The sequence below is a fragment of the Seriola aureovittata genome, chromosome 7 (genome assembly GCF_021018895.1).
Source record: "Seriola aureovittata isolate HTS-2021-v1 ecotype China chromosome 7, ASM2101889v1, whole genome shotgun sequence".
Classification (NCBI taxonomy): domain Eukaryota; kingdom Metazoa; phylum Chordata; class Actinopteri; order Carangiformes; family Carangidae; genus Seriola; species Seriola aureovittata.
The window spans coordinates 22,101,524-22,127,694 of NC_079370.1; the positions used below are offsets into that span (position 1 = coordinate 22,101,524).

At 42.8% G+C, this 26,171-nt stretch overlaps 1 protein-coding gene and 1 long non-coding RNA gene across 4 annotated transcripts in view; one reads left to right on the forward strand and one right to left on the reverse strand.

Annotated features, from left to right (window-relative positions):
* Positions 1-124: 124 nt before the first annotated feature.
* LOC130172851 (uncharacterized) lies at positions 125-15,271 on the reverse strand. Its single transcript, XR_008828338.1, has 3 exons — positions 15,133-15,271; positions 14,243-14,310; positions 125-257 (listed from the first exon to the last, which is right to left on the reverse strand). It is a non-coding gene; the product is annotated as an uncharacterized LOC130172851 (long non-coding RNA).
* Positions 15,272-15,304: 33 nt separating this feature from the next.
* LOC130172850 (nuclear factor of activated T-cells, cytoplasmic 1-like) overlaps positions 15,305-26,171 on the forward strand; it is a 61,426-nt gene continuing 50,559 nt past the window's right edge. Inside the window, exons 1-3 of one of the 3 annotated variants that reach the window (XM_056381798.1) lie at positions 15,305-15,786; positions 19,069-20,173; positions 21,954-22,113. In XM_056381798.1, coding sequence (XP_056237773.1) covers positions 15,669-15,786; positions 19,069-20,173; positions 21,954-22,113 — 1,383 coding nt within the window. In that variant the 5' untranslated portion in view covers positions 15,305-15,668. Of the gene's footprint in view, positions 15,787-17,856; positions 17,966-19,068; positions 20,174-21,953; positions 22,114-26,171 lie in introns of those variants that run through there. The other 2 variants (XM_056381796.1, XM_056381797.1) reach the window with 2 other exon arrangements.

Below are 26,171 nucleotides of genomic sequence, written 5' to 3' on the forward strand. Positions count from 1 at the left end.
ATTTCAATCACTATCACATTTCCCTTATTTCACACACACTGCATCCGTGGAATGTGCCATATTGCTGCGTATCCACCGGCGGGATCAGCCCACTGAGCATGAGGACAGGAAGCAGAGCAGAAAGGAGCAGGGGCTGTACAGTTCATTCACAGACTGAAGAAACGCAGAGCAGTCCGTCTGTAGTAGCAGGTGCTTTTTATATAAGAGGCCCTCGGCGTGCAGTGACGGTGATGTTTTCACTTGATGCCGCTAGGAGCCTCCACAGTGTTGGAACCAGCCGGAGCAGACGAGCGTGATGAGTGGAGGACAGATGAAAATGAAAATGGTTAACCCATGAAAAATAAGGTTTTCTTTTATCAACAAATGCTTGGTAAATGTGACAGGTAATAATGATCTTGCTCTCCAGCAGATGGTGCAAGGCTCCATAACTGATAATCACTGCTCCCTCTCTTTCAAGTCTGGTTTTAGGCAGCTTTTATTTATGCTATTTTTGAAGTTAACTATATAAAATCATTTTTTAATCTCCACCTTGAAAAAAAAACCATGCAATATATTTCCAATACTCTATACCCAATACTAAATAAGGACTGATAATGGAAATCTGCAGTAGTTATAGTTATTTTCACTGTAAACCGAAGGTATTTTTGTGATATTTCTCCATGCTCTATTGTGCATGCCCTTGAATGTGATGTATTACATAGTGTGCATTACATTGTAATGTCATTTAAAAGTACAGTTTGGAATTAAGTAAGTTCTACAAAGTGTGTAAATAAATGGATGTTTTACGTTATCATATCTATTTACCTATAATACCATATTACCTATATTACCATCATTTTGATTTCACCATGCACAACATACCTTACAATATGGAGTATAAGTAATGGTGCAATACATAAGTAACCCAGCAGATGGCAGCAGCTGCACATGAACCAGCTTCACTATTTGATCATATTCAAGAATGGAAAAAAAAGCACTGCAGATAACTGCAGCCAGTCACTGATACCCCCTCTATAATGGACCAGGGTGTAATATCTCAACCAGCATTTCAAACAACCTGACTGACTATTTGATTTGAGCTCTGTCAGTGATTTGTAAAGTGACAGCTCCTTTACATTTTTAATTTGCCAGAATACTCAGCTTTGATACGACTGTGATGGCAGGGGAACTGATGTGTGTGAAAGGGTTAGAGTTAGCATTTAGCTTACGTTGGCATTTTACATTTTGAATCTAAACTATAGATTGTGAAACATTCATTATACTGAAATAATCTTATCGCAAGATTTTCAAATTGCGATGAAGTGTGTAACCCTGTAAGTGACATAAACCAGTCTAAAGATTTTTCCAGATTCACACCAGATAAAAAGTCATGAAGCGAACAGCTCACTTTTGCATGCACCGGTATCTTTAAAGCTCCAGTAGGTGAAAAATACCCAGAGAAAAAGTGAAGTTGCTTCCCGACGTGAAACTGAAGCAAAGAGCTGCCCAGGAGAACAACATTTAGCAAATAGATGGATGTACTAAATGTCTTTGTTATGTAATTGTTTGTGTGTGCATCCGAGTGAAGGACAGTCATGGTTGACTGGTTTTAAGGAGATTTGAATGATGTGATGGAGAAAAGCACATATTACTACTGATACCTGAGTGCGGCCACAATTTAAGAAAAAAATATTCCAATATTCCTGTTATGTCCATTAATACAAGCCAATACTACCCTTCATTCTCTCATTAATCCTCACGTACTTTCAAACAGCTTGGTCACAATTTTCGCCCAATCAAAGTTTTTATACATCTATAAAATATGACATCATACACACACATTCTGACATTCTGGATATTCTGAGCGTCAAATGTCCTGATCAGTCAGTCAGTTATGACCGTCACCATGGGCAAAGTGAACCAGCTCACAGTTGATTATTTACTGGAGGCTTATAAAATGTTTGTTACTCAGAGACAGAAAATGTTCAAACAAAATGTGAAAGAAATGTTGCAATGTGTTTCCAGGAGATTTTCTCTGCTGCCTGGAAGGGTTGTACCCTTCCAGGCAGCAGAATCTGAAATACTTTATGAGTTCAAGAGCCATCAACATCATGATTAAATCAAACATGTTTTTTTCTGTTGGGGCTAGTCTTCCCATAAACTCAAATTAGAACAGGAGTCAATTTAAACTGGGTTTCTGTTGAGAGAAAAAGGGAATAAAAGAAACATCTATAAACTTATTGATGGGAGTTTTGTACTCTAATTCCTTCTGTGAACTGACGGAGAGCTTCGCTGTACTGACACGTAAACTGGTCTGTGTAAATATTTGCAAAATTGCTTTCTGCTCTACCTTCAACGTATACAAAGAAATCCACAGATCCACAGATTGCTCTGAAATATGTGTGAAAACCACAGCTGCAATCTGAAGACATAATTCCTGTTAGAGCAGCTGTACCAATGATCAATTCCAGTAGCAATGAACTACTCCATCTTTAATTGTGTGCTTCTTGGAGATAGTTGTTTGTGTGTGTGTGTGTGTGTGTGTGTGTGTGTGTGTGTGTGTGTGTGTGTGTGTGTGTGTGTGTGTGTGTGTGTGTGTGTGTGTGTGTGTATGTGTGTGTGTGCATCAAGTGTGACTCAAAATCAAGGATGCAGCTGCAAGACGTTAAATCCTCTCTCCTCAATCTTTCACATCACATGATTATCACATGAGCAATATTGATTTTTGAAGACTGTGACTGTATAATAATGTGCGGAGGAAGGTAGAACTGATTGTTGGTCAATATTACACTGTACTATAGAAATGTAAGGCGCAACAATGGATGTTACAGCTGAGTAAATAGTTTACCCAGACAAAAAAAAAAAAGGAATTTCAAAGTGATGTGGTCATTCCCGGTTTGCTTCCACTGGCGGGCCCAGGAGGAACTCCGTGTTTAACATGAGACTTCGAGAGATGCATCCCTCTAAAATTCCACATCATGGAACCATAACTGAGGTATAATAACCTATTTGCTCTGTGAGTTTCGTAACCGTCTGGGTGCTTAAAAAAAAAAAAAAAAAAAAGCCACCATGGCAGCCAGTCTGCGCTCTGTGCCTAATGTGAAGCTAGGACACAGACCTGGTGCATGTGGTGATATGTAAATACTTTCGGGGCTAATTTTCCACCTTAAAGATCTCGGAGCTCCATAAAGCACACGATGGGACACACACACACACACACACACACACACACACACACACACACACACAGACATGCAGACAAACACACAGACACAGTACTAATGTGTTCCGACGGGTGACCGACCAAGAGCCCGACCGATGCAAAAGTGGGAAATCTCATTCATCTGGAGATCTCCTCACTCATGGCCTGGCATGGCTTTCTGGGAAGTGCGGGAAGCCGAGGCATTGAGTCACTCTAGACGATGGGTCAGGGTGGTTTCAGACGGTTGGAAGAGAATTATGTCAAAGGGGCCAGTATGGAGTGTGTATTCTCAGCTGGGGTAGCAGGGATTCCCTCTGACAAGACCTACACTTTATTTCCTTACAAAGGGAAGGGGGGAAGGGGGGGTGATCCGGGGGTGGGTGTGTGAGGTGATGATGTGTGAAATTATATTGTCCAGATGTATTTACACATACAGGCTCGATTTAAAGAGAAGAGAGAGCTATTATATTTGGCAACAAACCCGTTGAGTGTGCAGCACACGTATAGCTTTCCTCATTCATACATGTGTTTGTGCACATGTGTGCCTTTTCTCGGCATGCTTCTTGGCAGCGCGGCAGCTCCTGATATCCTTTTACTGGAGCATGATTATGGGCCCAGACGGTTTCCCAGAAGCCATAGCACTTGCGTAGATAGTGGCAAGGTTGTGACACATGGGAGCTGCTGAGTAACACTGCCTCCTGCTGCCAGGGCTGACAAGCTAACAAACCATGAAGGTATGCGAGCTTTCACAATCTTATATCTTTCACCGGGGGGATGTGTGTCATAATCCCGAAACTCATCATGCATGTATAGAGTAAGGCATTATTGCACCATATGCTCTAGTAAATATGATCCCATACGCAAGACGGCGTTTGATCCACCATTAACACAAGTGCAGAAAAAACACGGACGCGCTTTCTCTGAATAAACTGTGAATACTTTGGATAAATTAAACAAGCATCACACTGCACAAGTAATGATCTTTATGTACACACACATGACTTCAACTGCAGCCATGCCCTGTTAGAAAACACCACATCATGCATAGAGTTACCTGCACTTGACCGCACAACTTATAGACTTGCCCAGTCAAGGCTAATCCTGGATATACTCCTTTGCTTGCACAGGACTGGAGGATAGTATCCTGTTTATTGTTAGGATGCACAGACATGTGCACTGCCGGGCACCACAGCTCTCCCCTGAATGTTTTATTAATTACACAACATCTAGCCACAGGACAGTCGGCACATCAGGCTCTTGATGTTCAGACAATGGTCAGGGTTTTATATGTCGGAAACTAATTGGAGATCATGAATCATCACATTCTGAGTCACTCTGCAAATAGACATGACAATGTTTTAACTGAAAATGCTGATTTTTACTGCGGGGAGCAAATATGACTGTAACATTGGCTGCCACAAGTAAAAAAGGACTGAAAAATGAATCCCAGATCCCAACAGTCATTGAATACGAAATAGTAATTTGTAAATTGAGACTATTACTTACTGAAATGGTGCTTTTATAATAAACCATGCAAGTTATCAGCGGGAGCAGCAGCCAGTTTTCCTACTTGAGTATGTTTCCTGGAGAGGGATCCCTCATTACACGATTATACTATTTGGTTTCAGCACAGAGGGTCCAAACTGCAGCATCAGGGTATTCCTCCTGATTGGGATCACTGTCTGAGGTCAGGAACACCGCTGTAGGATTCAAGTGAAAAACACACCACCAGATCAGGTTTCCAGGGACTGGGGAGATGCTTAAGGCTGCAGGGTGGAAGGGAAAGACTTCACATGGATCCACAGCAGGGCAGCACGTTCTCTCCCTGCGGAGCAGCACTTTATTATGTCTGGGGTTCAACTCAACAGTGTTTAAATGGTGCAAAATGGACTGAGAGAGGAGGAAAACTGTTTCTCCTCCTGAGCCGATGTGTGCATGAATATGTTAGTTTTGTGGAATTCAGCCACCAGTGAGTCATTCTGACCTGATGAGTTTTTCATCCGGACACACACGCACATTCTAATTTGGCTCATGTGTGTGTGTGTGTGTGAGCGTCTGTGTTGCGCACATTTAACATGTGTGTGTGTGGTTGCTGTTAAACCTTGTAACGGCCTCAAAGAGCAGAAAACAGCCTGATGTAAACCTGACATCTATCGGTGGTACCGGCACGCAGGTGAGGTGAGGGATGTGAAGGTCAAGCCTTCGCCTCAGCGGAGTCATCAAACACTCGAACATCACACTATGTTGCTTATTCCTCATGTGATACAGTCTCGTCCCAGGCCGACCAGAGCCAGATGGGGGGTGAATCAAAGGAGATGACTGACTAATAGCACAGCGTGAATCACAGCATTTTTGACGAGGGCTTGTTGTATGTGCTGTTGCTGTGTGCACGTGCTGTATAAAGTAAGCATTTTAGCCCATCATATTCAAGATGAGTAGTAATGGTTAGGGTGATGGTTACAAGAGGAAATAAGAGTCGACTGGCAAACAAGATATTAAAGCGAAATAGGGATTCCAGGTTAAACCCAGAGAGCTGAAATGAAACTTCCAGGTTCTTTTCCAGAAGTAATAAAACTTAATTCAAAATCCCATTGACATTGTAATAGTGCAAATAACTACAAATTCAGCCTTGGAACAGGGCTTTACTCAACTGTATGTCATGTGGTGCACTCCAGCAGTTACGATAAGGAGGATACTGTTTCAATCTGATATAGCTTATTCAATATTTTGCAGCCTTTGACAAACACTATTTCCCATTAGTCCTTGACCCTCACCAGTAACCTGATCTCACCTGATTGTGACTGTGACAGAGAGGACTGAACTCTGTATACATGTTTGGAAGCAGAGATTATGGCTATAAAGTTGAAAAAAATGACATTAGAAGAGAGTATTAGCAGATATCACGGATATGGATGAAAACAAGTTACGATTGCTGAAGTGTCCATGCTGCCATGATCGTAAATTTCATAGGAGATGTAATGTTTTGCATGTTAGCAAATGAGTTATCAATGGTAAAGCACTAAAACATACATTTTATGTTTCAAAAAGACAGATGAATGAAACACTTAATGAGAGATTTCATTGTTTTACAGAAGCTAGTGAGGCCTAGAGGTGATGTCACCACTTTGGCTTCCTATAAAGCTCATATAGGTAAATTGGTATACAGGTAAATATGTTTGCAAAAAGTGGCATATTTAAACATCCAGCACCAGTCCAATCCAATATTTCCTGTCCTTTTAGCTCTGATTTTGGTCTCAACCAACTGCTGAGTAAAATATCTGGCTCTTTAGCTGCTAAGTGCTCCACTGTGTTCACGAGCTAGTCACTAACTTTGTGAGTCTGTCACTTTGTGCTGGGCAGATAACGGGCACTGGACTCATCGGAGCTTTTTTTGCTGACAACAGGTGCCCGCTGTACAACAAGCTGCAAACAAGCTTGAAGAGAGCAGGAATGGTGAAAGAAAAACATTCTTCATAGAGCTGAGAGGAACAGGCAAAGTGTAATGGTTTTTTATTGGTTTGTCACCTTCATATTACACATGGTAATTTTTTCCATTGTTAATATAAAAATGTTGATTAGCATTGATGTAGACGAACATGAGGGCTGGGTAATGTAAGAACAGCAGATAATGTCATGAAACTAAGCAACCACAAATACATACAAATCCTGTTTTTGTTTTCCTGTTTTCAGATTATTATTTACTCGTCATTTTAAGGTTAAGGGGGAGGGGACAAGCCAATTTAGTGGAACGGGGCATTTCTTTCACCTATATATCAGAATGCCAACATAAAAACGGTAAACCATCCCACCCATATGCTGACCTTGTAACCTTCCGAGCCCCCAAGTCACACCAGTAAAAAGAGAAAAAATCCCTCCCGACTGGACAGCTGCCACGGTTTCCAAGCAACTCACACAAACAGCAGGAAACAGAAGAGGGGATCCCATCAGCGGGGCTGTGAAAAAGGAAGGCATTGACTAGAGACAGGAAGAGGGGAGAAAAAAGAGGAAGAGGACGGGGGTTGGTCCTTCAGTTGACCCCCTCCAGATAAATGTCCAGCCAGGGTTATTTTTCTTGACTCCTCAGCCAGAGTGACTGTCGGCAGATCTTAGACCAGAATGTGACTTGTTGCAGCACTGTAAGCCAGGATCAAGCTATTTTTAATCTTTTTATGACATGTCAATACCAACACCAAGGACAGGTCATCGAATCACACTGCAGTGTAAGTGACCTGCCTCAAGCGCTCTCCGGGTCTGTACAAAGGCCGTGTAAAACCTACTACTGCAGCTGCATTATTAAATTTGAACTATATAGTAGTAAAAAAAAAAAAAAAAATTGCTAATATGCATCTATTTTTTGCAGTAGTTTCCATTTGAAAAAGAAATAAAGAAAATTAAAGACGACCAAGAAAATCCATGAAAGTGTATTGTGTGGTTTACAGTGGCTTTCCAATAAATCACTTAAATCAAACCAGCAAAACAAGACAAAGCTCAATAAGAGTGCAGGCCTCCACAAGGGCTGAATAACTGAGCCAGTCCGCTGTTACTTTCATAGTCATCATAAAAATGTAGATGACAGAGTAGTTACATTAGGTTGGTGAAAGTTTGGTCTGTTGGCAAGACGAGGATAAAGGTCACCAAAATCAATAGGTTTCCGCCTATTGGGAGCAGGAAAGCACACAGCAAATATTGTGTTTTATGAGCAAGGGCTCAGGAGATACAGAGTCATTTGAAAATTGAAAGGTTGACTTGATATGGTGCCAGAAAAGGAAAGGTCATGGGGCTCATCAAAATTGACTGTTTTTTTTTTGTTTTTTTTTCTTCTAGGGATTTTGTGTGTGCATAGTAAATTTCATGCCAATCAGGCCATTAATGATGGAGAATTTATGGACAGACATATAAATGGACAGGTGGACCTCAGTGTGAGTATGAAACATGAAGGAGCGTTATAGGGTTAGGGTTAGGGTTAGGGGAGTTAGGGGAATACAATATATTATACACTGATGGCCACACATACATATGCAGAATGTGGAGTGAAGCTGGCTAAACACAGTATGTTATCCTAACTTTAATTAAAGAAAGATTTTACTGGTTATTGAGGAGTAATTATACTCACTGTTCAACTCATCTGTCTTTGTTCTCTCACTAAATATGTTTAAAAAGTTCAACATTTTGGGAAACAGGGCAGAATGGGGACGGTCTCATCACTTTGCATTTCTCTCAGTTCCTCAGAAACTATTTGGACCAGACGAACCAAACCTTTATATATTAAACTTTAAACACACCATTTAAAGATGCTTATATATGAAATAACATTTGTTTGAACGGAAGAATTCAGATGCTGCAACTGATCCCAACTCCGAGGACAGTTGCAACACAGATCAGGGACGGTTACAACATATTAAAAACACATTAAATTTCACTAATCAACTTTTGCCTAGTATTCTGAAAATACGCAATGTCTTACAGTAATATTATATTATTATTTTATTTATTTAATAATATTCATGAAAGAACAGTGGTTGAGTTTTGTTTTGCATAGAAGATAGGCAAACCTTTGTCAAAATAGGCTCAATCTTATTGCTTATGATAAGCAGAACAGGAAAACATATTATAAGAGCATGAGAAGCAAACTAAAAAATTCCCAAAATAAGTTGTTTGTATTCTCTTATGCATTAAAATGACCAATTATTGTTGCATCTGTTGTGCTATTGTACAAAATTGGCTGCATACTGTGCCTATTTTAAACAAAAAATGTTGAAAAAATACTGTTGCTGTTCGTACTGCTGTTACACCTCATGAAAAAATTATTTTAAAACCTCCTAAATTCTGCCCCTGAAACTGCAACTGCCCTTTGTTGAAACCGTGCCCAGTCTCCCCTACACCTATTTGAATTCTTGAGAAGCTCATTTCCACTCTCATGTCTTTCTGATGTATGACGCTAGAGTCAGGAGACAGTTAGCTTAGCTTAGCACAAAGACCGGAAACCATAGGAATCAGCTTGCCTGTCTCCGTCCAAACGTAAAAATATCCATTCAATAACCTAAATGAAAAAACAGCAGTTGGTGGTTTTATACTGACTACAGTATTTCTTGGTCAGGAGCAGTGACTTCCTGGAGTTACAACAAGGTTGAAAGGTTGGATGGCGCGAGGCTAGTTGTTTATCATGGCCTCTAGTCTCAATAATTAACACACAGATAAGTGGTAATGATCTTCTCATCTACCTCTAGACGAGAACGTGAATAAGCAACAAACTTTTGCTTTAGATGTTTCTTCGAGTGATTTGTGTCATCAGACCAAATTTCTGTCCAGTAAATGAACTGGTGATGTCATTGTGAATAGTGGAGGAGCAGAGCTGTCATCAGAGGGAGTGTTTGATACTCACCATGCAGCCTCAAGTTTATTTAATGTTTGTTGAAAGTGTTATCCAGTCAGTAATTTGGAATTAGATGACCGCTATGAGTATTTCTTTAAATAAAACACACTAAACATCCCGCCTGTCATCTTTTAGTTAAATGAATTGCAATGGAAACAATGACTGCCTGTGACAAATCACCTCTCAGTATTTAGTCGACAAAATGATTCAAGACGCTGGGAGATTGAGCTCAGATTTGTGAGTGACCCTTTTGCATAACCAGGACCCTGGCTGTGTTGGACTATATAAATGTGTTTTAATGTAGAGCAGCCAAGCTGGAGAGCCCAGCAGTAAAAATGGCCTTGGCATATATGCTTGGGTTTAAATCACTGTAATGGACCTGGATGTGACAGTCATAGGCTAGAAAAATGAAACCATCCGCCCTCATAATCCCATAACCATTACTAGGATTGCAACAAAACTGAATGGATACACATTTCTGTAGAGGGAGGAGAAAAAAAAACAGCGCTTATATCATAGTTTTTTGTTTGAAACTGACAATATGGCCCTCCTCAGATGTCTTGCCTGAGTAATTATCTGTGTTAGATATGATGTAGGAAAATTGTCTCATAGGTCATATGTCTTTGACCTATAGAAACTGTTATTGGCCACAGGTTTTGAATTAGCTACACATGTGGGTAAGATACAGTACCCACAGTGGAGCTCTTATCACAACTCACAGTCAGCAAAACCAGTCCTAGAAAAAATAACACTGACAGAGTGCAGTAATAGGTTATTACTTAAAAAAACAGTGTTCAGATATTTCAACCTTGTGGAGCTTCACTTAATGTAGACATAACAAACAACAGACAGCATATCATACTTTTATGATTTTCTTTGTCACTGCTGGCTTATTTCCAGGGTTTGTATTCTTGAGGTTTTTCCATTATTTTCATAATGTGTTTGGTATTATTTTCTTTCACTTATAGGGGTTTTAAATAGTTATATTGATTCTTAAATTGACTTTGTGATAAAGCACAGTCGCAGGACATCAGATGTAAGTGGGTAGCAATAGTTTTAAGTGGTGTATTAATCTCACTTATCTTTCCAAAGCTGCAACAATGGGACTGGACCCCTGGGATATGTGAATGAAAAGATCTATCTTGAGTTCATCATGTAAACAACAGTGACAAAGCAGCAGACTCAAACCGTTTCTTCCCTATTTTCTACCAGCACACGATCTTAGTCAACGCCCGTGTGACGATGACAGCCCTGCTCCTTCGCTTTACAAGCCAGACTTGTACGTTACTTCCTGTTCATAAGAGGAATCTCTGAAAAAAGCCAGTAGCTAAACATACAGCAGTGTCCAGACATGCCTAAGATAGCTCCGAGCAGTTCTCCTATTGTGGAGCGCTCAAGTATGCACCTCCATGCAGCTAAATACTAACAAAGGGGGGGAAAAAAGGAGAAGTGTGGAAGTGTGTACAACTTGTGCGCTACACTCATGCCAGATGGGAGCATGGAAATGACCGCAGCCATTCACAACTTGCGTTATTAACCGCAGACTTCTTCATTTAACACCGTCACCTCTCACATTAGACGACAATCAAAGGAGATGACTAGTAACCACGCCGGTGGCGGCGGCAGCTACATCCCCGATGCTGCAGGGTTAAACATGGCTGAGTAATGAACTTGTATCAACAGCGTGCACATAAATGAGTGTTTACAGCTATTGAAAGCTGCCTGATTCAAGTCACAGCACATAGAAAAACTTAGAAAATAGATAATAATAGTGTACAGAACTCAAGATGCCAGTGTACACATTTCTCCGGATATGTCAAACATGAATTATACGTTGTAAAAGAGAGGATTAAGTGTGCAGCTTTGAGGTAAGAGCTTGGGTTTGTAGCCTTGAATTTATATGCATCGCAGAGATGATGTCTTGTTAGTGTCCATATCCATATTAATATCTGTCTCAACCCCCTTTTTTTTCCAACTGGTAGCATTCTTGATGTCTAGACAAACAAATATGACAAGCCTAAGCCCACAGCTTGGAAAGCTTTATATGTGATTATTTATACCTGTCAAGTTTTGGTCAGTTTTTTATGTGTAAATCTTTTATGGAGAGTTTCTAAGAAACGGTTTCTGACCATGCCAAGATGTAGCCTGACTCCTGGGCCAAACCACTGGTAGTAAACATTAAAGAAGCTGGCATTAAGTATAGCACTCACACCGAAAAACCCACTCTTGTCATTTATTATATCATCAGCACTGTTGGCAAAAGGTTTCCAAGTCCCTCAACAGCGATGCACCAGGGTGAAGCAGTAGAGGAGCGGAAAGCAAGGGAACCTCAAGAAAATAGGAGTGAAGTTTGTGTTGATCTTGATTTTCGCTCATACTGACGTGTGCGTATGAGAAATAGTTTTGTCAAAAAAAAAAAAGAAGAAGAAAAAACAAAAAACACAAGAGCGACATCTTAATCTGTGCAAATGTAAAAGCAGCATGTTTCTGTTTACAAGACACGAGCAACGATCACTTTCTGTGAGAGACACGAGCGAGGAGCAGGCCGCTCATAAATCTGAGCGCAAGACCCAGTGTGTCTCTAATGCTCTCCGCAGACATGTTGTGGCTGCTCAGTATGTGCAGTGTCACAGGGCCAGATGTAGCACAGCTATAAATTATAATCTTACATTTCCAGAGAAGATGTAAAGCGAAGGCAAATTCTCTATACAACCATGCTGATGTTTTGAAACTCATCACAATCCGGAACCAAATCAAGACGTCGTCGACACAAGAGTTACCCAAGAGTTAACTTCTCGGCCCATCTGTGGGGACTTTGTAACGAGGAAAAAGAAAAAAAGAAAATACCTAACGTAAGTGAGTCCAGCTTTCTTATTCGCTGCTGTTTAAGACACAATTTGGATTCGCACCTCTGTGAAGTTATGATTTGGTCCCTCCTGCATGTGCACAAGTGTCCAGCTCTATAGGGTTTATCTTGGCAAGTCTACACAGTCTCAGTATGGATGTTTTGTTTTATTTTTTTAATATAAAATCCTTACCTCATGTACAGTTAAACTTTAGTGGGCATTCGAACCTGAGGCTGAACCCCACTGAATACAGCCAGACGTATGAACTGATCCTGAAGAAAGGGTAAAGTTACTTAAGCGTAGTTGTTCTACACACATACATCACGTGAAGCATTACACCATCAGGTTCTTACATTAGCCCTACCTTCTCTAATGAAGTATAGAGTGCTTGATGACCTGGTGGCTGCAATGTTTGTCGCAGCAGAGACAGTTTTGAAGTGCTCTGACTTTTGTTGACAGACGCTGTAGTTAATGGTACTTTACTCAGCAGCAGAGAATCCATCAAGATAAGCCTTCAGACGGCCATTGAACCATGCCCCACCGCAGAGTTTTAAAGTTGTTCAACAACTAGCGCAGCCCCATCCCACAAGTGCCAATCACTCGTGCAGCTGCTTTTTTTTTTTTTTTTTTTCCTACCGCTGGTTTGTATCATAATTCATCTCCTAAAGTATGTGATGCTGCTTTTTCATCTTTGAGCTCACACGTGCACATTGGCCAAGCCGCAGCTGACGCCAGAGAGCTACTGTAGGCAAAGAAAACACAGCGTACTATTACTTTCCCCCCATGCAGTCTGCTCACGCTTGCCCCACAGCCTGCCTGCCTTGGCTGCCCCCAAAAGGCTGTCTGCTTCTGATTATGTGTGATCATCCTCGAGCTTGCCAGCTACATTTCAGACTCACGGGAGTCATTTTTTTTTTTTTTTTTTTTTCTTCAAATCTGGCCTTCATTCAAAAGGAATTACACTGTAGCTTGTCTAAGCCATTGTTAATTGCACTCATGGCAGCTACCAGCCATATTCCTGCACTGCTTGTTATATATGGGCGTCTTTTTACTCGTCATTATCATTTCCTTACTTTTTGGAACCCACATGGAGGCGTTCAGAGTTTTGTGAAAGTTATGCATTCGGAGGGTAAATAATTCTACCGCTCGTTAAACGCTGTTAATTTAAAAAGAGGCAACAAGCACCATAATGGGACGTATCACTGCAAATTAAAACTTCATTTATCAATGTAAGCTTACAGTGTCAATTCTGCCAATTGCTTAAGTGTTCCCATTAGTTAATCACTGCAGTTGGCAGACAGGGATAAGTGGCATTTCAATGCTCAGGAATGTACGGTATATTTGAATTCTATAACATATGTCAGGCATATCTAACCAGCATGTTTTCACCTTTCTCTATCGGTTTATGACCCCAACATATAACAACACGGTCAGATAACAGGAACTATTACTCTGATTAATGGCAATAGGAGTGCAATTAAGGAAATAAGCTGTAAAGTGAACCTCAATATTTTCCTTTAACATAGGCAAAGTACTAGGCCCGGTGCCCGCAGATTCACTGGGGACTCACTTGAAACAACGCAGTGGAAAGCAGAGATGAGGAAGACATTGTGTTTGTGCTGTCAGTGGTTCAGGTTGGTTATTTTGGGCGAAACTGTGAAACCGTATTTCCCACAAACACGAGGAAAACACATTTGGAAGTGAAACTTGATAGCATTCCAGTTCGGATTTTAATCATGGGGAATGGGTTGAATGTTTGAGTAACGTTAATGATCGTATAATAACAATGTTAACGAGGAAGGCTATTATAGTTATATCAGTAGATTTGCTGCAATATGATACCTTGTTGTTCGTGTAGGAGACGCCCCTCTTCCTCCCCGTCCTCTAGGGAAGTCAAAGGTCAGGGACAGCTGCACAAAAACATGCGGAAAATGTATATTCATTGCATCGATCCCAGTAATATACAGTCGCTGCCACTGAATTATGAGTTTGTATGGCAGGCAAACTACCAATAATACTGGAATCATTCATCCGCTTTATTGGTAATCCTATGGAGGCACTAACATCTAGGGAGAAACAAGTTCAGAATAACACTTAACACATATAATATCATTCATAAAATTTCAATTTAGTGTCAACATTTAAATCATTAAGACAGAAAAATGTGACTCTAATCTAAAATAACACAACAACAGTCAAAATCTCCAGAGCAGCAAGTAAGGGGACATTTCCCTGAGATTGCTTTTTTAAAAATATTTTATTATAAGAATTCAGGCCACAAAGATAAGGCACCTGGATAATCCAGAGAAAAATAAACTGGCAGTTATTTCAAGGAATTTAAGGTAGAAATATGAAAATTAATAAATACGTGTTCGATTAATAACTTAGTTCCATTTTGTAGCTATTGTAACTTTTATAAGTTACTTTAGAACTTAAATACAATTTGAATCTAAGAGTGAATATTAGTATTAGGTGTTATGGACAGTTTTAGTGACAATATCAGTTGCAATTTGACAAATACAGAGAATTATGTCACAACTCAATGAAACAAAGGATTCAAACTTAGGACCTTAGAAATAAACTTGACTTTGTGGTAAGGTCTCTCTCACTCTCCCTCTGTGTGTGTGTGTGTGTGTGCGCGCGCGTGCGTGTGTGTGCGTGTGTGTGCGTGTGTGTGTGTGTGTGTGTGTGTGTGTGTGTGTGTGTGTGTGTGTGTAAACAAGTACACTCACACGCGTATCTCGCACACCTCCCACCTCCTCCGATGGGATCCCAGGGTGGAAGACATCATTAGGCGGTCCAGGAGGTTGCAGGAGCCGGCCGCGTCATCCCTGGATGGGCGGCGCACTAACGGGAGGACGGAGGGTGTTTTCCAGCTTTAAAAGCACCGGAGCCGGCCCCTCTGACAAACCGCGCTGCGTCATCGACCTGGGGAGACTCTTGAAAACCTTCACTGAGCTGAAGAGAGCCAAACTCACCTCACCCGCGGTCCCATCAACAGCTCCTACCTGCGCCGCTCTCCAGATCCATTACAGTAGCCTACAATATTTATCCCCGTTCATCTGGAGCGCGCGGTCCACCGCGGTGTGCTCCCAACTTGTGCACGCGCTTTTTTCGTGAATTTTTTTGCGAGCTATGCTTTTATTTAATTGTGTATGAAGAGAAACCAACTCTTGCAATACTACCGTCGCTGAAGGTGTTTGCTTTTCACATTCTTCACAACCGGAAAAAAAAAAAGAAAAGAAAAAAGTTGCGCATCGCTTGTTGAATGCAGGATACCTTCTGCCTGAGCGTCAAATCCAAGTTCAGCTTTGGAGCAACAGTCGCTAAGGAGCGGGGACTCCAGCTTCTCACCTCACTCGCCAACATGAAGTCTGCAGAGGAAGGTAAAATATAACGCTTCAAGTCCGACTGAATGCTTGAACAGGCGCTCACATACGAACTTGCTGTCTTTGCAGTGCTCATTTGATTTAAAGATGTGTTGCCATAACGTGCTGCAGCTAATGCAAACTGATAGGGAGCTTGTGCACCCCAGTGAAGTCTGTGCCAGGCATTAGTTGAGCAGATATTACGGCCGTAGCCTATAATCTGCTACTCTACTGCAAGATCAATGCATGTAGATAAATAGTGGAATAAACACACCTGTAAATATCTGGGTACAAACTTGAGTAGCCTAACTGTTGAGTGACTGACAATATATTATTATTTGGTCACTTTGATAAATGATTTCTATTTATTCAAGGTTAAAACCATAAACATTCCCCTTAATAATCTATAAATACTCATTTAATGTGAGATATTTGTGTTTGTGTAAGATGTCACCACATAAATTGTGTCCACTTTTATACTTAAATTTGTTGCTAGGCATGGGGATCAAATCTGCTGTAAATTGAGTGAGTGCAGCCATTTTTACATCCACACCATTAGGTGTCTCCAGCTGTCCTTTGCAGGTGCCTCTCATCATGTGAAATGAATGTTGATGGGGTTACACTGCCGCTGCTCAACTTGATAAGAGAAGATGTTCATGTGAAATTTATGATGTTATAAAGGAGGCGGGTTGTCAAATCTCCCAATGCACTGAGAGAGGTCAGAGGTCAGGGGTCGACTATAGAGCAGCCCTCAGGAGCTGCTAAGGATTCTCTGATTTGCATAGAGACACTTCAGCACAGAGGATGGTTCATCCTGGGTTTGCCAGTAAAAGGAAGTTTCTTTTTTTTTTTCAAGTTCTTTGATTTAGCTTTTTATGGTAGTAAAATGTGATTTGGTCCATCAGAAGTCATTGATAGTTTGTCTTCCAGTGCTGAAGTCACGGACTTTTTGTGGATTTTGAGAATTTAATTTTGTCTTTGAGGTTACAGACGGTCGGGTGCGGGCTGTATTATTATTCATTTCAGTCCCTCAGTCTTAGCCTTATAATTGGTAACAGACGTGTGTGTGAGTGTGAGTGTGTGTGTGTGTGCGTGAGAGAGAGAGAGAGAGAGAAAGCTGTGATGTGTGCGTTCAGGGATGCCGGGTAACTTGCTTGACAAGGAGACATGCTTAACCACACACAGCTTCAGCACTATGCCGAGAGCTGCTTTATTATCACACATAAACTCAGGCACATAGACACACCAGCACACACAGGCACACACACACACACACACACACACACACACACACACACACACACACACACACTCTACTGGTGTTTTGCCATAGCCCATAGTCAGCCATGTGCATTAAGTGGCCCCAGGGTTCTTAGTTCCACAGGCTGCAGATGACTTCTGTGGGCGACCACCTATCTCTCCCTGAGGTCCCGTCAGTCTGAGCCCAGCCTAGACCACAATCCCCGTGGATAAACCCATCCATTCTTTAGTCATGCTGGTTTGGTTGTGGGCAAGAGAGTGTTTTGATCGTGATAGCATAATTGAGAAAAATTGTGGAGGACAGAAAGAGCACGCTATAATCTGTGTGATAGCCAGTGTTTTCAAATTAACTCTGCTTACACCACAGTTTGAACCCAGTGCAAACAATTGTATAAGCATTCATTTGAGTGCAAGAGTGAGTCATTTTTATTTTTCTTTCATTTGTTTTACCCCACAAATTATGATCTGGTGTAGTTTTTGTTAGTTCAGCAGTCATGACGTGTGTGTGTGGGCAACCAGGAAAAGCCCAAAAGTTTCAAGATCATGCAGCAGCACAAGTGAGTGAAAGCTCCAGTGTGTTTGAGTGGGTGTTTGAATAAGTGAAGTATGTTGCGGTGTGGTGCACTGATCACACACATGTTCAAAAGGAAAAAAAAAAACAGCTGCAACTCTAAGCAAAGTCAGTCAGGCTTGAAGTAAAGGGGTGTGTCACGACGGGTGGAGTGGGCAGGAGATTATCATCTGTTCAGCACTTGAAGAAGGTACACCAGAGGAGAGAGGCATCAGAGGAGAATGAGCTGAAGGCATACTAGTTTTTATGTTGAAACTCAGTGTATAATCACTGGGGTGGAGATGAGTTTCCAGAATAAACAGCAAGTGGTTGATTTCAGCTATGTCTCTGATCACAGCCAAGGTGTCCAGCATGAACCTGAGAGAGGTGGGTACTTTTTTGTATTCTTGGATCATGAGGAAAATGACTGAAGTGAGTGTTTTTTTTTTTTGGAGTGAAAAGGTTATGAAAGGGTCTGACGTTTAGCATTCTGTTAGCCAAAACACAGAGGAAGTCACTCAATTCTTAAAAGCAAGATCTGACTTGATATTATCTCCTGGTTGTCTATAAAAAAATCCGAGGCCTCACTCGTTGCGTGCTGAACTTGTCTGATGCATATCGCATAATCACCTCTGAAAATAGAATCTCATAAACTAATTTTAGCCTGCCTGCCCATATACTATGCGGTGTGTGACAGATTCATCACTTCATGTGATGCGCAGCATTGTGGTTAACAAATATAGCACGCTGCATCAAGGGGAATGCCCTTCACTGGGTTTCTGACTGAATGGTATTCATTCTGTGACTACTTTTACACTCATTGACATTATCAATAAAAGCCAGACGTGAGTTTTACAACTGTTGACACAGCAGCCAGCTGCTATGAGGCTAACTGAAGCGGCATACCTGCCAGGCTCTATGTGCTCCCACTGACTGTGCTTGTGTGTCACTGCACTTGTCTGCCTATGATTTCCTTTTGTGCTAGCTTGTGCGTGCCCTTTGTGTGTGTGTGTGTGTGTGTGTGCCACGGTGCATCTGTGTTTAACACTGCAGCAAACTCTCTTTGTCTTAATCAGAAGCTCAGAGCGATGCGAGAGTGCTGTCAGTTTTCCACAGGGGAGGGCCTAATTCACTCAGTGAGTGATGCAATCAATCAAATAAAGCATCCATCAGCGCTGCTGGAGGAATTCCTGTAGAGTACATATGACAGCAGGATGTGCCAAATAGAGCCTTAGATGAACTGATCAAACAAACAGAGTGGCTGTGCAACTTGCGACTGCACAGCAACCACATACAGTAACCGCTTTGAGATGATTGCTAAGCTTCTCCAGATGTTTATAAGGAAAGGAGGCAGTAAGTCGCTGCAAGACATGTTGCTGAGAGTTGTGTAGGGGTATTGTTCTAAAATGTAATCACAGTTAATTACCACCATAATGTCATGCACTATACTTCTTTACAGTTAAAATATATCTCTTTCTTTTTTTTTCCAGATGCATACAGCTACACACCAAATGTCAGCCTGTCCCTTCCACTGGGCATGGGAAACCCCTGTCTGGCCAACCAGTACCACACCTTACAGACCAGCCCAGTCATCTCAGTTTCTTCTTGCCACCAGACAGGCTACAGTCTCCAGAATGATAACCATGCAGCATCAGGCTATTACCTGCCCCACGGCCTGAGACCCAATGGGGCTCCAGCCCTGGAAAGCCCTCGTATTGAGATCACTGCCTACAGCCAGTACCCCGAGGATGAGGTGGAAGAGAGCAGCAGCGAGGACCACATCATCAAACGAGGCGTTAACTCCATCGTCACACTGACGCTGCCCAACGCAGACGGCTACCGTGACCCCAGCTGCCTCAGCCCTGCGAGTAGCATCTCGTCACGCAGCTGCAACTCTGAGGCGTCCTCCTATGAGTCCGGCTTCTACAACTACGACAACTCCCCACAGAACTCGCCTTGGCAGTCTCCGTGCGTGTCTCCCAGAGGCTCGTCCTCACTTCTGTCCTGCCCGCATGCCGGCGGCCCAGCAGGCTCCCCTCACCACTCGCCCTCCACCTCCCCTCAGATAGGAGCCATGGCTGAGGAAGGATGGCCGGCTCAACCTCGTGGCTCCAGGCCTAACTCCCCTTCCTGCAGTGGAGGCGGTGGAGGCAACGGCGGAGGTGGTGGGGTGGGCAAGAGAAAGTACAGCTTCAACGGTGCCCCCTACCGTCAGACATCCTGCTCACCCATCCAGTCTCCTATCCCCTCTCCGCATGGCTCCCCAAGGGTCAGCGTCACAGATGAGAACTGGCTCGCCAACACCAACCAGTACACCAACTCTGCTATCGTGGCCGCCATCAATGCTCTGACCACAGACGGAGTGATAGACATGGGGGAGGGAATCCCGATCAAGACACGGAAGACAATGCTTGACCACTCACCCTCCATGAGCCTGAAGGTGGAGCCAGGTGGCGAGGAGCTGGGTCCCGATGGGGAGCTCTGCCATGAGGACTACCCCTCCCGACTGGCCCTCAAGAAGGAAAACTACTGTGGAGGGTTCCTGGATGTGCCCCAGCACCCATACTCCTGGTCTAAACCCAAGCCTTACCTCAGGTAGGTGACACTGCTTTGGCATCTGTTGAATAAACTGAGTCGTTCTGTACCAAAGTTAATCACACAAATCCACAAGATGAAGCACTTGTGACTTCAAAGATGATTGAACCAGTCAATGTAAAACCCAACCCGCAGTCTTGCCTCTAAATTGCAGTGCAAAGACAATGAAGCGAAAACAAGCGTTTACTGATTTAGACAGATTTATGGTTTCTAACGTTCTGCCTAAGGACTACTTTCTCCCAGCAAAGGAATAACAATTCATCCAGTAGCGCCACCACTGTGCTCCGTTGTTGTCTTTTCATTTCCACATTTAGCGTAATTTATTCATTGCAAGGACAAGATTGTTTTAGTTTTTAATCTTCAAAGGCCATATCAAAAGGCAGAAATCCAAAAGTTGCATGCTCTTCACTTCCAAAAGAGTTCTCTTTGAAGATCAAAACTATTTCATAAATCATATTTCACAGGGAGGAGTTGCCTAGCATGTGTATGTCTGTGTGTGCGTTTTTTTCGATTTCAAATGTGTACCTCGTAACATTTTTTCCAAGCCAATGACACTCTTTCCTGTCGGAAATCAAGTGTTTGATTAAGATAGTGAGCAACAGGAAGTAATGGTGACAGGTCTAGCTGAAGGGGAAGCAGTCTGTGAGTTAATCAGGCAGCTTGCCGCTCTGGTCCGCCGCGCCATCAGCCCATCTCTTTCTGTGGAGCTAACGTGATGTCATGCACTGACTGGGCAGATAAAGCCCTGCAGGGGGAAATCAGTTCGTTTTGGGTCAACAAACAGCCTGCAAGTTCCACAAAGATGCCAAAGATTGGTTTCAGTTGAGCCACCCTTCAGGTCAGGGGTTTGCGTTTACCAGGCATCCGGCACAGAGAAATATTGTCTTGCACATGTTTGTTTTGGTTTAGATATCTCCACGGTGTTCACATGGGAAGCTCTGGCTCTGCATCTGAACAATGATGTTAAGGGAGGCCAGCTGTAGCTCTGAGAAAGAGATATGCTCCAAGGCAGGGTGTGCTGCTGACCTTATTCCACTGTATAACTCCATTGTCTGCAGCATTAGTGTGGTTGTGTTTTATAATTTTACAGTTATCAATATGGAATGCATAATAATTGTATCAAAGGACAGGCTGGTTGCCAGTTGGTGTGAAATTTGTTTTTGTGCCCTAGAAATGTCTTTACTCCCGCTGTCACTTTGTTAACTCTGCATGTCTGTTTCCACCTGTCACACCATAATAAAAAACACACTGCTCTCTAACCAGGGCACATTTGACTCTCATTTTTTTATTTTTTTTGTAAAAAAAAAAAAGGGGACTCTCATTATTACCCAGACCCAAGGAATTACACACGTCAGTGAATGACTTCAATTGATTAGATTATAGACCATGATGAAATGGAGAAGGATCAAGCTAGTTGGATTACACTTAAGTGTCCTAATTTTGAAGCTAATTTAAAGCAAGTTTAGGACTTTTTGATTTGCACTTCCTTGGCAGTTATTGAACCGTGGAAAAACGGCAACCTCACAGTTCCTGCTCTGGCAAATCAAATCAAAACAAAGAAAAAAGAAGGAAAGGACAATCATTCTCCTAAATTACAAGAAAACTGGAAATGTGAAACAAGCAACTTCCTGTTTTTCAGGAAAGATAATTGTAAATCTTTCATGGACTAGATAGAAGTTAATTCACTATTATGTCAGTCACTGGCCCAGTAAAAATACAGCTGATATTTTGTATATCCTTACTTTATCCTAATAACAAGCAATGTGTCATGTTATTCCAGCCCATCCCTGCCAGCTCTTGACTGGCAGCTTCCGTCCTGCTCTGGCCCTTACAACCTTCAGATTGAGGTGCAGCCAAAGTCCCACCACAGGGCCCACTATGAGACTGAAGGCAGCCGAGGGGCCGTGAAGGCGCTCTCCGGAGGACACCCTGTTGTACAGGTACGTCACCAGCATTATATTCACAGACAGCAACTGTTTACTGAATCAAGGTTGGCTTTGTGCGTTTAAACTGTGTAATAATTTGTTGTCCTTACAGCATAAGTAGTACCAAGCAGACAAGTGTGGGCTGATTAACGGCTATTTTTTTCTGGCAAACAACAAGCTCGTGACATGGATGTTTGGCTGGTGCAGACTTTATAACAGCTTGTAGTCACAGAGCAAAGTCGGCACAGCTATGAAATTTATGTCAATTTTTTGTCAGTGATTCTTAAAATCGGATTTGAATTTATTGTTGGAACCTTGTCGAGCTGGATCTCTAGATTTTAAAAGACCACTGGCCCTAGAAAAAGCTATTTGTGTCTGTGACAGACTCACTCAGTGATGAAGTTACACCATTAGTTGGCCATTGGTTGGAGTTTCCTCATTGGCCACTGCTCTTTCACTATGAAGTTCTGCAATTATTATTATGTCATTTACAGGCAGTGTTGCCAACTTAGTGCATTTGACGTTACATTTACCAACTTTTCAAACCTCTTTAGCGCCTTTATTTTCAAATAAGGATGTGGCGACAGTTGGATCAGGGTTTCCCTCCGCATGCACACCTCTCTATGCCTCTCATTCAGCTGACCGTCTTGGAAGTGACTGCTGGTTAACATGTAGTGTTGATAATAACATATACTGTATTGTGAGCTCAGAGAGTGGCAAGAGAGAGAAGCAAACAGATTAAAGGCTGAGACTGGCTGATACTTGGCGGAATGCAAATACGACGCAATAATATCATGGAAATGCTAATTCGTTTATTATGTCATCTAGCGTCATTTAGCGACATTTAGCGACTTTTGAAGTAGGCTTTAGGTACTTTCCATTGAAAGTAGTTGATTACAGCAGTTCCACAACATTTTTCCTTTATATATATATATATATATATATATATATATGTAAGTTTTGACCTGGTCTTGTTTGTAACTTCTGGCAGCTGCAGTGCAGTATATCCACACCGCAGTCTATGTTTCTGTATGTGCTTGTATGCCATGTTATTAATGTTCCCTGAAGCCGGGAGTCAATCCTCTGCTGCAAAAGGTCGCTCTGACCAGCAGCAGTGCATGCTGACTCAATTAGTATAGAGCAGGAACATCGCCTCTCACTATTGTACTTGGCGAACACTTAAAGAGCACACGTCAGTCTCACCAGCAGCACAGCACAGAGCTCCTTTCTCTGCTACACTGTCATCGCACTGTGCTGACATCTTAGTTTACTTAAGGTGGGGATTTAGCGACGTGTGTGTGTGTCCTCAGGGTTGTGGGTCAATTTGCCTTCAATTCTAACTAACACTGTATTTAACCCAGTAATGACAGGGCATTCATTGGTTATAGCTTTGTTAAAGAATAGATTTAAATGTTTTAGATTGTAAATTAAAAATTCTATTCATCACGCAGCCAAAGCAAACACTGCACCCAGAGAGAACATTTCTTTTGGAGCAGCACAGGTTCAGGTTGGTGGTCTATCCTTGTCGCACACTTAACATTAGACGTTGTTAGCGCCACAGCTGTTTTGTAAATAGATGTTGTCAACACATCCCGGTCTGCTCAATGTCAAACACACTTGACAGCTGTTGGCCTATGTGGTGCTATAAACAGGCCTGTCAACCCTCAGGTTTTCTCTGTAAATACAGGTAATTATTCCCCTTCATTTCAAACCTTGGTATACCAACATGATGCGAGTGAATCAACATTTTACCCTGGCACCTCCCAGATTCAGCCTGCCATGCACAGCTGCGGCAGGTGAGACTGATCTTGATTTAGTTTATGCCATTTTATGACTCACTCGGGTGGGGGGGTGGGGGGGGGGGGGGGGTGGGGGGGGTGAGAAGTCATGAGTCAGCGTCCAATGTGTCTTTGCAATACACACATTTAGAGTGATGACTTGGGTTGTTTATTTCATACTACACAGGCACCAATTTATTGCTTTGCGGGGATGTTTTAAAGTCTTACTGTGTATGTGAAGAAATTATTAATGAGTAGTAGTCATGGAGAAAATATGATGACAGCTGCTTTACCATCACCCCCTCCCCCACCCCCACCCCCCCACCAGATGAGCATAGCTTACATTTTACTCTTACTTTTTGGGTGTGGAGTGATTTATGCTTCTGATATTGCATTTGCAGTCGATTGGGATATCTGGAGGGTCTCATAACAAGGACAACACTGGAAGCATAGCAGTTGGCAGAAAGATAAATCTATAAGGATTAGGCAATCATGTGTACATGCTAGAGGGGAAAATATAGGAAAAGAGAGTGTCTTGTGTCTTCAGAGAGTTTTTGCACAGTTCGAGCACAGGGTTTCTCTACATATGGGTGTCTTAATCTTTATCACTGTCTTAGTCTCTGCTGTAGCGTTGTGTGAAATTGTGTTGTTGTAATCTTGGAGGATAGGGCATGCTGTAGTCCCCAGCGCCCTGTGGTAATGAGTGGCAGGCGCTGGATGGGTGAGGTGCAGTCAAGGAGAATGAGTCAATAATGACACTAGGGCACGGGTGTAGGAAGCAGCTAAGGAAGTGTCTGTGTGTGTGTGTGTGTGTGTGTGTTTGTGTGTGTGTGTGTGTGTGTGTGTGTGCGTGCGTGCGTGTGTGTTTGGACTTAATACTGGATCGAGTAGAGAGAAAGAGAGAGAAGGGGCAGGAGGGAGTCACCAGGCAGCTGGGGCTTGGCTCAGCTGCCCCTGGAGATGCTCTGTATCCTGCTGATTAGGGCCTGGGTGGCCCTGAGGTTGGCTGAGCATGGTGGGGGGGGTGTGGGTGGCGGTGTTGTGGTGGGGGGGTGATGGTGGATAGTAGTCAGAATCCCAGCGCCCATCGGACGCCACCTCCTCTTTCCACGCACCGGTGCCTGCCTCCCTCGCTCCCCCCCCCCCCCCCCCCCCGGGGGGCCTGAGGATGTCGCTCCCTGTGAACCATTCATCCTTCAACCATCTCCCAAACCCGCAGCAGCAGGCCTCCCTCGGCTGAAGCCCAGTCATCCACAGCTCTATTGTTTTTTTAGCTCATGGGTGATCAGACACACGCGCGATGAGTGATGGTGACATGTGTGTTGGAAAGCAGCACTGGATGAGGGAACAGCAAGATGAAAAACAGGAAGGGATACACTGTTTCTATACCTTAACCCCCCCCCCCCCCGAGAGAGCCAGCAACTGACAGATAGTTAAACCAAAATACTCACGTGTTCATTTACTGCTGCTGTCTTGCTATCCAGTAACAAGCAGAGGTGTTTCCCTGATATACACACAAGAAAGTTTAACATCTCTAAGGTCTGACATCATCCTAAGCTGCAGCAGATCAACCACAACACATTCAGCGCAGGATGGCGAGCTTGTGGGATGGGTGCGTGGGGAGAATGGAGTGGTTAAACTCCGGCCGCACACCAGCGAAAACCTCTAGATTACGGGTTACCTCGACTCATTACCCTTCTGCAGCTTGCAACGGCTATCCGCACTTCCTGTTCCAAATCTCATTCATTTATTCTGGACCCGTGCTCCATCTCTCCGTCCCCTCCTCCACATCCGCAGCCTTTTAACTTCCACTCTCACGATTGGTCCACTTTGTGACCCCCGTGGCTGCTTTTCCACTTTATTTACTGCAGCAGACCACAGCGCCATTAAGGGGATCGAGGGTACTCTATCGGCTCCTCTCACACTGCTCCAGACGCTCCCCTCTCTCACCACAGCTATGCCAAAACGTCTACAGGATGATTTTCGTAGCTGTGCTCAGGAAAACCAAGCAACCTGGTCTAACTTCATTCAGAAGACTGCCGTGACAATGATTGATGGCTTTTTCCACATGAGAACAGTGGGGAAAAAAAAGTGGAATCACGGCGAAATCTCTTCATTGAGAATATAGCTACAGAGGACGTGACCCCTCTTTGATCTGATATGTGGATTTAGATGAAGATGTTGCAAAGGCTTTTGGGTTCAAACTCAGTCAGGAAGCACACAGACATCCGCCAGGCCCTTTGGTAACATCAGACAACAACACCTGTGGAGTATTAAACCTATCACCCAGCACGC